The 12,246-nt window shown below is 31.9% G+C and overlaps 1 protein-coding gene across 6 annotated transcripts in view; it reads right to left on the bottom strand.

Annotated features, from left to right (window-relative positions):
- LOC126814536 (enhancer of filamentation 1) overlaps positions 1–12,246 on the bottom strand; it is a 68,120-nt gene that overhangs the window by 33,958 nt on the left and 21,916 nt on the right. The window contains exon 1 of one of the 6 annotated variants that reach the window (XM_050539747.2): positions 6,680–6,760. The exons of 4 other annotated variants lie outside the window; for them this stretch is intronic. In XM_050539747.2, the coding sequence (XP_050395704.1) occupies positions 6,680–6,682 (3 nt within the window). In that variant the 5' untranslated portion in view covers positions 6,683–6,760. Of the gene's footprint in view, positions 1–1,022; positions 2,345–6,679; positions 6,761–12,246 lie in introns of those variants that run through there. One more of the 6 variants, XM_050539748.2, reaches the window with a different exon arrangement.

Below are 12,246 nucleotides of genomic sequence, written 5' to 3'. Positions count from 1 at the left end.
TATCTGTTTACTTACTTCAAAATTTCTACTACAGCCGTACATAACATTAAAGGGAAGTTTATTAAAGCACAATCTATTGAAACTAAAAGATCAATCATATATCATATTTTGAAAGGGTGAGAAATATTCTGACAGTATGAAGTCAATAAGGATTTATGTATTTTCTTTACACAATAGGTTATTGTTCACAAAATTAAGCTTGGATTTCAAATAACTGAGAAACTGTATAATTATCTTTATTAAACCACCTCAATACTTTGTACATCAAAAATAATGATGACCAGAGAAAAGTTACAGAGGTCCACGAACAACAATAAATCACTACAAAACCACATGATCAGAGAAGCTGATTATGGTACCTTTTTTTGAAAGCGCTTTGTTAATTAAATCAGTAAGATTATATTCATCACCAAAGGTGTAGGCTACCAAGTTGATTGAATGGGATAAAATAAAGGAATGGTGTAATTAAAGCTAATTGGCTGTGCATGTTCAAGATAATTAGATATATTTGAAGTGTGCAAACAATGCAAAGTCCAAGAAAAATAATTAAAAAAAAAAAACCCTTCTGGCTTAAATTTTTATGATTCATTTCTGTACAAATTATTTTTTTCGTTTCATGCAAGTCTGTTCATCTACTAATATATCTTTTAAAATAACCACAATACAGTAGGGGCTTTAATTATAGTAAAAGCTGTAGAATTTTTGAAATCATATTGGCAAGAAATGTTTACATTAAAATAAATTCAAAATTACATGTAGCTTGGACTCTATATATACATCGTGTATCTATGTCATTGCAAGCATTGCAGATTTGAAATGACTACTTTAGTGTGCATGGGGTCATGTCAACTGGATAGATGTTATTGAATATCCAGTTTATTTGAAATATCAAACTCATATTACATTTCTTGTTCATCTATAAACAAAGAATATAATAAAGGTAGCAACTTGTGAACAAATAGAGTCAACTATAGACAGAATTTTCCTTGAATCAAATTTAAATATTATGAACACAAACCAACCTTTTACTTTAAAACCTCAAACTCCTACAACACAGCTATTCCATCAAAACTTTTATAATAAAAAGCTTTTGTTTATTGTGCACTTAAATGTTGGCAGAAACTGTACAAACACACATACAGTTTGAATAGAGTAGTCTGTTAGAACACACAAGAATAGATAATATAGGTTCATGTAATACAAGCTGAAATGTCAGTGATCAGATATAGGCCAGGTAAACCATAATAATATATCCAGTTAGCAAGCTAATCCTACATTTACATACTCAGTCCTACTCTATTCCTAGACTGTCTACTTCTTCTGATAACCTAAAAACATACACTCTGATCAACTTGCACAGACTTCTTAATAAATTAAACTCAGAAATTTGCGGATCATATTCATGCAAGTTCATTGCACTTTGTCAACCATTTGATTGTCCTGAATTTGGGTGTTAACAATAGTAGTCTCCTGAAAATTTGTACCAGTTAAACAATGGTCCTGTTTATGCCTCCTTTTCATGCTCGTTCGGCTTAAGTCGACAATCAATTGTAGATGTGTCCCAAATATACTAATCTATGTAATTAACATGTACACTTTTCAACCCAGCTCTTTTCAAATACAACTTGAAGTGAATGTTTTGTCACAAATGGCTGCTTAAAATGAATGGAGCTTCTTTACACTGGGACAGGCTACACACTTTTCTTTATAAGCATTAAACGACAGCACAATCAACAAAAAAAGTTTCCCTGGCTTTACAATAGTATCCACATAGTCTATCACAGTTCATATATAATATTTCAGTCTTATAATCTGTGGAGCAAAATCAAACACAACTTATAAACTCTTGGCCCTATCTAACTATACTTCATTCAAACTTTCCATCTTGGAGATAAAGATTTTTTTTTCCTCATCCAATCTCTGTTCTATTTTAGATGCAGACACATATGGTTTTTGTGCAGACGTCTCATGTTGATAATTTCTTTATAACAGTAATAACACACAAAGAAGCTGGCTGTATCTAATGCAAGGCTAATACACCCATGCAGGCTGTTCGTCATAATAGAAAGAGAGAGTAATGTCCCATCTAACAATCTCCACTAAAAAACATCAATACTATTATCAAAAGACAGGTAATGTGTCTGCTAGCAGGTTGAATCTTGAATTTGAGATAAGACTTGACCAGCTGTATGTAGCTATCAAAGCCTCTTTCCTTGAACCTGTTCACAGTGTTTCTCCTTCTAGCCCACCATTGGTCCATTCATTGTTGTCCCTGAGAAAACACAGCAAGAGATCTCCAAAGGGGCCTGGGTAATCACTCCAACACATGCCTATTACTGGCTGTTATACAACACCCTTACAAGAAACTAAAGTAAGAGTCTTTAGGCAAAATATATAACCCTGTTTATGGACTTAACATCTAGTTATAAAACTTAGTACTGAAACTGAAATACATGTTTCCCAAATTCCTACCGACAATTTACACATACATGATGTACACGTTGCTATCTGTTATATAATATCTATTCTAAACAAAGGATTTATTTATTACTTATACTTAACATATAGTAAACACTTGCAGGATATACCCTTAATGGTGCAAAACTGGCATGAAATATATTACTATGCTAGAATAAGTTTAACCTAACCCTAAGCATTTTACTTTTCTGCACCAATGTAACTATCTAAAATGCTGCCATTTTTTGAAATGATAAAGACAGTTCTATGATGAATATAAATTTATATAAATAACAATTATCTTACTGCATAGTAAGTGTGCATTGTTTCACCATCTCAATTAAAATAATCTTAATAATGATTAAATCTTAATATTATCAATATTATCAAGACTTACCTCGCAGAATTTTTGTTGAACCATTGCAATAATTGAAACTTTTAAGATTTTTATCCAAAACAAATTGTCTATCACACCACATGTTATGTTGAAGTTATAAATAAATAACAGTATTAATACTGAACTTATTATATCTAAATGTGGACCACCCACTATCCTATTGAGGACTGACCCATCTGTAATGAGGTCCTTAAAATAGTGACCAGTAAGACTGGCATGCTTGAAGGAAGGTCATTCTATTATGTAATCTTTCACAGTTCATATTTACAGATAGGTTTAATCTAATTAAACTGATGATCATATTGACAGATAGTAAACATAATATTGGTTTAATGAGGCCAGGAGGGGGACCTGCAGCTTTTCACCACCAGTCAATGTGACAACAACATTAAGAGTTAAAGTTGATAAGCTAGTAATAATGGTACCAGTTAAACTCAATCAAAGCTGAAGTTAAACTGACTATTATATCATACTATTATGGGGTGTATTAGATTATACTTTCAGCACCACTACCTGGGTAATCTCCTACACCAACAAACTTGATATGACCGACTAAGCAACAGGTCTATTGTTTTTTTGTATGAAATATAACTAATCGTTTACTAATCTTGTAGACATGTTAAATCTATATACGATTGAATCTTTTAGTAAGAAGATGAATAGTGGTATTATGTAGACACACTGCATGTTTCACAAATAATAGCTGTAAGAATGACAGTTTAGTAAAAATAATAAATGCCCACAGGTACTTTGTTGTGTCTGCAATATAATCCTCTCCATATAGAAGGGTTTAATACTGACTTTTAGTTAACTGTTGGTTGTTTTTTGACAACTGAAGGAATGCTTTATAGGTAACTAATACCCTATCATCGGTGAAGTGTCAAAAGGGTGTATCTCGGGAAATTAGTCAAATACACTTTTTTGTATTTTTAAAATCTCCCAATTAATATGCACATTTCTGTCTAAGCTGTGTATCTCTACGCCAATTAGAACTGTTCTGGGTATCATGTGTCCAAATGTTGTATCTTGATTTGTGGAAATTTTGAAATGCAAAAGGTTCTATTTCTTAATCTTTAGAAATTCTTAGATACACCCTTTTGACACTTACCCACGATATGCTTTAATATCATTGATAAAAGTAACCAAATATAGACAGATGTTTTACAAAAAAAAAATTGTTCAAATTTAAACATTTTATGCAAGGGTATAAACAAATTGTAGGAAACTGGAGAACCCAGAGGAAACCCACACATTTAGACAGGTGACCATACTCTTTGCCATGTTAAAATGAAATTCAATAAAATAACAGGGACAAAACAATTTATCCTGATAAAAATCGAATTTCATCATCATCATAGAAATGTCTTGATTGCTAATACTCCATTAACCTTATTCAATATTTTCATTTGTCAGATATTGAGTTCTATTTTCTGTCAAAATACATTATATCTTTGAGGCATAATTAGCTATCCAAACAAAATCATTTTTCTTTGAAATGGTTCTGTATCTGTTTAATGATCTGTAGATAATTTTCACCCCACTTTGAATATCAGTGACCTAGACAAATGTTTTAACATTTTACTATCAAATACAGTCTAATCAGCCAAGTGGAACCAACCTAGATAGTTTAAAATGGTGCTGCTGTGTGATTTGGCCATATGGCTAGCACCTTCTAGTTCTATCAAATGTGGTGCTCAATGTTAATAGAGTGTTGGAAGTATCTGATAGAATCATTATATACACACCTGTCCACTTTAACTGCAGTCATACAGGGAAAGGTATGCCTATATCAGCTCAAATCTGACTAAAGGATGTGAATCTCAACTCAACTGATTTGTTATCTTTGGAACCAATTAAGAATTCAACAGGTTTTCTATTCAAACTTGGTATTCATTAAAAGATATTTTTTCTCTAAAATTTTGTCTATTTAATGAATATGTGTTATAAAGACAGTTGTTATTACCGTATGTAATTAAGTATATCTGATTATAAAGAAACCTCCATGCATGAAGAATGGACTTTACGAAAAAGATTAAATATTACTAGATTTATCTACAGGCATCTAGTAGAGCCGTAGTATACTGTAACGCACACTCACTGTAAAAGTTAAGAGAATAAGCTTCCAAACGTCCCTAAAATAAAGTAGGTGTTATAGTTTTATGCTCTATCCACTTACCTATAATGCTTCTAATGGCTTTAGTAAAGGATTATCATGATCAATATATATGGAGAGGTCTATCCTCTCTGGCAATGAAAATGTTGAGAAAATACTCTTCAAAATGTTGACAAAATAAATTAGTAATTGTTCTACCATCAGTATGTGTTTATTTATTACACAAAGATGGTGGTGTGATTGACTGATTTTTTGGAATAATTTTTGGACTAAACTTTTTTTAATAAAAGAAAATGGAATGAAATGAAATGGCATTTAACGTCCTACTGTTCTGCTCCGACTGGGCAGCGGCACTATAGCCTACTCTTATATCGAATTCCAACTGCCAAGGGATCTTTTACGTGCATGCCAATGTATACACAGAACCTCGGTTTTTGGCCCATCCGAACGACTAGACAGCTGTCCTGGTCAGGAAAAACGACGTCGGAAAATCCTGATGAACTTTCTCGTCCAATGCATAGATTGAACACGCGACCTTTAATAAAAGTACCTTGGATTAAGTATATTGTCTAACTTACATGTTTGGGCTTTAATTCAGAAAAATTTACATGTATACTGCTGATTTTCCTGACAATTTTAGAGTGTTATCACATTTAACTAGAAAGATTTATTTGTTGTGATTTATGCACATCGATTATCATAATTTTATGTGAGCTTCATTTAATCACTTAGATTGTCTCCCATGATAATTTTCAATATCCTCACCATCTGGCAGGCACCAATGTCAATGAATGAATGAGTACATAAAAAATCCTAGTAAAACTGGTTATATCAATGCAACCTAGTAAGTAATTTAATCACATTTTGCCTTTAAAGAGCCTTTTGTTCTAAAACTTTAAAAGCATTTCACAAATTTAGAAAAATATGTGTACATTTTTTTTATTAAAGACTTAAGACAAAGACTCATTAATTGTTCAGTCTGTATTATTAAATATTAATGTTGCTTAAGCAAAAAACAACACACAAAGAAGTTTTTATTAATGACTTGCTAATCCTTTTAGCTTGACCAGTTATCAAAGAATGGTCAATAATTCTTGTTAATAATGGTCCAGTCCAGTTAGCTGACCCTCTTGACAGTTCATTTTCATTATTAGCACTATCACTCTAAGAGTGCCATGAGGCAAACATCTGGGCTGCCTTTATTTATTTCTGTTGCCACCGAGGCTAGTTTTTCAGTTCATCTGACAATTAGAGTCCCCCTGCATCAGTTTAAGTGGTCAGCCTAACTCAATTAAGTGTCCACTAGATGGTCATCATATACCATCAATGGGTGACCATTGTTTCAGCTTATAATTATATCTTCTCTCATCCAGCCAATAATTGTCTCTAATAGTTAGCATCAGTTTGATTAGGACTGTCAAGTGGTCAGGGTGTCCATGCACTTAACTTGATTAAGTTTCAAACTGACCAGTAAATTTATTTTATAGAATTCTGCATTTTATTTTTAAAACAGAAACATTTGTCACATATCTTTACGCTACGAATTGAATTACTAGTCACACTTGCCAATATTTTTCATATTACTGGTGGCTATTTTATAATCAACCATAAATTCTTACTTATGATTGAAGAAATGTTGAGTTATATACTGCATAATTTTAAAGAAATGAAATAATGTTTTAACGGCATACATAATTTAAAAGAAATCTTACCATAATGAGATTTTATATAAAATCAGTAAGCTTATCCATTTTAACACGTACAAAATCCCTGACTCATTTCTTCCTAATACTTGAACACAACTGTTCTACTGAACTCGGTCATCTACTTAATATATAAAGTCTTATATTGTAATAAGTAAAGCATTTCACTATATACTCAATCTTTGTAATCTATATACTCCCTATATGTTCCATGATATAGGATGGGTGTATCTATTAATAAACATATACCTACCTACATACAAACAGTGGTTTAAGACCGATAGACTTGTCTCGACAATAACTGAACAACTAGTGGACAGTCAATATGAGCTTCTGATGTACTTTCTGGTCAAAGTTTGTTTTGGCAAAGTACATTAAGAAGACTTTTGTCTAGAAACTTCAAAAGGTGTTTCTCACTGTATTTAGTGGTGAGATTTCTCATCCATTGATAAGTTTATGCAAACACAAGAGTACATGACCCATACAAACTACTTTTCCTATTCAAAATAGCAGTGCAATTCATTTATTATTAGTTAAAAAATAAATGAAATGAAATGAAATGGGGTTTAACGTCCTATTGTTCTGCTCCGAACTGGGCTAATGAAGACGGGCATACTCCATACAGTGTGCTATGAGGGAAATTTTGCTTGGACAGCGCAACTACGGCCTGCTTTATATCAAATTCCAACTGTCAAGGGATCTTTTACGTACACTGGACCTCGGTTTTTCGTCCCATCTGAATTACTAGACAGCTGTCCTGCATCACTGACAAGGGGGAACCACGCCAGATAATCTGGATGAACTTCAATTCAATTCAAATGATCGATTTCTAGAAATTCTGATTCTTTCAAATTAATGTATTTTACAGGATCTGTTTTATTGATTATTTAACTGATCTCACTGAAAGAATATCATCTATTTACATATTTTGTATAGAAGAGCAAAAACTGATCAAATCCCATTAGTTTTAATTTACATCAATAAATTCAGTTCAAACAGCCTTGTAAACCTATTTGATTGCGAATTTTTGTGTGTCCACAAGCAATAGAAAAAGACAAAGCATTGTAATCACTGTTATAAAGTTAATTAATTTCTTCTCAATATTATACACACACTGCACTATGCTACATGTAGCCATACATGTAATTATGTACATACATGTACTAAGTAGCTAGACTACGTGTAACTGTAATTATGCACTTGATGACTTTTCCGTTAAACCCCTTCTTTAATTTACTTAACTCCCCGTTGATTCTCAATTTAGTAACAGGAATAATTAAGTACATTTATGTATATCGGTGTCCACAAAATTTGGAATGTTTGACTAATCACAAATGTATGTATGTAAATAAAGGCTATTTTCTATACATTGAATAAATGAAAGTTTACACCTCTCTACAACTTCTATTATCTAGTCAACGAATAAACAAGTGGATGAAAAAAGACATGTAGATGTTTAGTTTTATATACAATGACAACGCTTCAATAGGAATGTCCAGAAAAGATTATGATCTGATCCTATTGACATTCTTGCGAAGTGTATTTGGTTCAATAAACAGGTGTAACATAGTTAATCAAGCACAAATCCCACTGTATTTAATGGTACAAATAAACATGTATTAGTAAGGGTGCAAATTGATATCAATAATATAAATTATTCATATGTATAGCTGTAACAATAAAATTTATAATGTAGTATAGTAAAAATATAATTGTATTATTTATATGCAAATGAACAGGTCAAAAATTGTGTGGGATGGAAGAAGGTTTAACAACCAATCAACCCAAACTAAGTAAATTTGAGACTAACATAATGGTATATCTTTATTTCACTTGGTCACAGGAGTCTTTAGCTGTAGCAGTAACACTGAGGACCACAAGAAAACCCAGATCAAAGAAGACCAGGTTATCCTGATGATAATAAGACACCCCCCCTTCCCCCCCCCCAAGGCCTGGGATCAAACCCATGATGTAAATCAATGATATATCTTTTGATCTAAAGTGCACACATTATATCACTAGAGGCCATTCAGATTCAGCTAAAAGAACTACTTACTTTAAAGATACATTCCCGGGTACAAACTTGGTGATTTGATGATATATTTGGACTAAAAACATATTCAAGCTAATTAATTTATCTTTAATTTTGCTTCAAATCCTTCTCAAAACATTGCAATTGTCAGGGAATACCCGGTTATAAAAACTCGATCAAAAGAGGTCATGTTTGTGTCACGTGACACAACGGGTGCGATGTCGGAGGAGAATTCATTGCATAATAAAGACGATGTTGCCTTTATCGCTGACTATTTATTACAAATATCGAAGCCTGATTAAACTCTTGGATTATCTACTGCCGGCGTCTTTTCCCGTGATTTTTATCTCAGAAAGTGTTGTACGTCTAACTCTTCATAAAGTTTATCAACATGTACATCAAGCACTCAATCTCCATGTGCAACCTTCTTACGTCACGCGTGCAGACACTCCTAATCGTCGGGGCTGTCGATTAGGGAATCCCGTACATTTTTGTCCTGTATGCGCTCCATGAGTGTTTTTCAGGGAATCCAGTATTTTTCTAGTAAGATTGGATATTTCTACTTTCCATATATACCAAAATTTCCATACTTTTATTGGAAATATCCACCCGATAAATATTTTTCTGGGAATGTAGCTTTAATATCCTATTAAACAATAACATGTACACCAACATATTATATATTTTAATTCTTTTCAATATTTATATACTTTCTACATTATTTAAATGTCATACAAAATATGTCATACAACATATATCAAAACAGATCACTTATTTTCTCATTAACAACAATAGGTTATACCAAATTTATAAAGTTTCAAATTCCAATCTGTTTTTCAGTTAAATGTAAAACTTTAACATCCCTCCACCCCCCAGTGATTACAATGAATAGTGCACATGATCTAATTAGAGTATGGCCACCATTTCACCATTTGTATAATCTGCATTGCTCTGCTCTGCTCACAGGGATGCATCAATTTAATAATGCTGGTAAAACTTGATCAATTAAAAAGGTGAAATTGAACAATTATACTATATTAGACATATTCAAATTCTGACTCTTTAACCAGGAAGTCACAGATTCGATCCTGGTGTTGAAGAGAAAGTTCCTCAGGATTTTTTTGCATGGTTTCCCCTTGTCAGTGGTGCAGGATGGAAGGTCTAGTCTAGTTATTTTCATGGGTTGAAAAACTGAGATTCTGAGTACTTGTTGGCGTGCACATAAATGGTAGTTGGAATTTGATGAGTAAGCAGAAACACCACTGTCTGGGCCAAATTTTACTCATAGCACACTGCATGGCATATATTTATCTTCATTAGCCTGGTTCGTGCACCATCTGATTAAACCATCGATTCTATTTCGTTTCGTTTTTCATAGTTCAAAATTTCGTTTTACTTGTCTTTACTAATCAGAATGGTTGGTGCAGAAAAGTAGGACTTGAACCTATTTCATTACATTTATATTCCAATTAAACCTTTGCTAAAATTGGCCGCAGTTTGAAGCAATTATGGAGAAATAAAATTTGATATTTGAACTTTTAAGCAATCATGGAGAAATAAAACTTGTTTAAATCTACAACTTTTTCTATTTACATGTAAATATGCTGATACATTAACTACTGATCAGATGTCAATCAGCATTCATAAATAAATTCTGCTAATAGTAATTACCCATGTGTTTGAATTTAAATTAAACTCAGTCATCTGACATGTGGGCGGAAAAGATTCCCAGACAATACAAGAAATTGTATCCATGTTGTTTATATTTTTACTTAAAATAAGTCAGAATAAGCTTTATATTGAAGGGAAACAAAGGCTATGTGTTTCACAGATTTATCTATATTCTAAAACATTTTTATATAAACTTGTAAATTTGTCAAATCGTAAATATATGTTAAGGTATATGCTTGTCCTAATACTGGAAACAAAATAATTACTTCATTATTAGGGTTCATAAGTTGTAACATATATTTCAAAATGGCGAAAATTGAAAGAGAACAGGTTGTACGATATAAAAAACATCTTTGTTTATATACATCATATAATAAAGGTTATCCCCCCCTGTAGGTATATGTCTATCGAATCATTAATGTTTGAGTCATTATACAATATATTATTATATTTCATCCTCTAGCTGTTTATGTAAGGTGTTTATTCATTTAGTTTAATGTTTACAATTCATCAGAACTGAGGTAAAAATATGCAGTTTCTGACGTTTCATAACACAAATTATTACAACCATATGCTGATGTGTATATATTATAGAACACCTTTAGATAAATGTTAAAATAATAATGGGGAAATTAGCAGAATATTTAGGGTTCTTTCCACTCAAGTAAAACTACTTTTGATGTATTTAACAGATAAGTACTTGGAGGAGATATATCTGATTTTGTTAATGATATACACTACTCTAATCAGTTCCATATGGACCAATAGTGAAGATGCCATTGCAACATCTAGGTGCATCTTTAAAGATTCCTTTTTATAAATAAATATATCACAGATTGTTTCTTAGAAATATAATAAGAGTTTTCAATTTAATTTTATTTAAATATCACCTTCTATTTACATCCTTGATTACGAACAATTTTATATAAGCAATCATTAATTTGATCCCCACCCTCTTTTAAAAAAAAAATAACTCCAATCTAATCAATGTAATGCTTCCTTATTTCAGTAACACCTATCTCAAGAAAGAAATTCCAAGATGGAAACTATAAAAGCATGACAAATTCTTTCTTAATATTGATCTTCCTCAGTCTAAATTATTTGGGTTTGATCACCAAGAAATATCTGAATTCTCTAAAGACTAAAATAATACCAAATCTGGTCATAGAGACCACATGTAAATATTAGACTATATTGTCTAAACTTTTGAACAGTTGTCAAACATTTTCTGCTTTCTATGTACATAATTAAAGTAAAGCACCTGCGCTTCTATCACAAAACAAATCAAGGTTCACTAGTTATTGAAAGGTTAAAGCTGTCATATATGCCAAAATTAATCAGTAATTAGTGATAAATTTCATACAGTGCAAAGTTCATTATGTCAGTAATTATTTATGTCTTAATAATACATGTATATTAATTACTCTTTCAACTATATTAATGTTGGCTTTCTCAGTACATATACCATAAAAGTAATCAACTGAACTAGACAATCGCTTATTAAACACTATTTGATATTATCACACATATTAGTGGATAACTGGTGAGATTTTAAAGGGTAAATCCCACATATATTTGAGTGAAGAAAACTGCTTAATTTTAGAGTGAAAGGCTCTTGAAAACCGTAATTGTAGTCCTGTGCAACTCTATGAAGCTTTGTCATACAATTTTGAAGCATATAACTTTCAGTTTTTATGTGAGGTTGGCCATAAGTCCCCCAATTCCACGCTGTGTAAGAGCCTGAATAACCATGTCTATATTCTTGCTGAAATTACAGTGATAATATTAGGTGGTGACAATTATCAAGTCACCTATAAATTTGAATAAATATAATTCCTTAAATGAGTTAAAGACCACATAATAGGGCTGGCGG

Source organism: Patella vulgata, chromosome 3, assembly GCF_932274485.2.
Source record: "Patella vulgata chromosome 3, xgPatVulg1.2, whole genome shotgun sequence".
Taxonomy (NCBI): Eukaryota; Metazoa; Mollusca; class Gastropoda; family Patellidae; genus Patella; species Patella vulgata.
The sequence above is the reverse complement of the archived record's forward strand: the minus strand, read 5'-3'. Positions and strand labels throughout refer to the sequence as shown.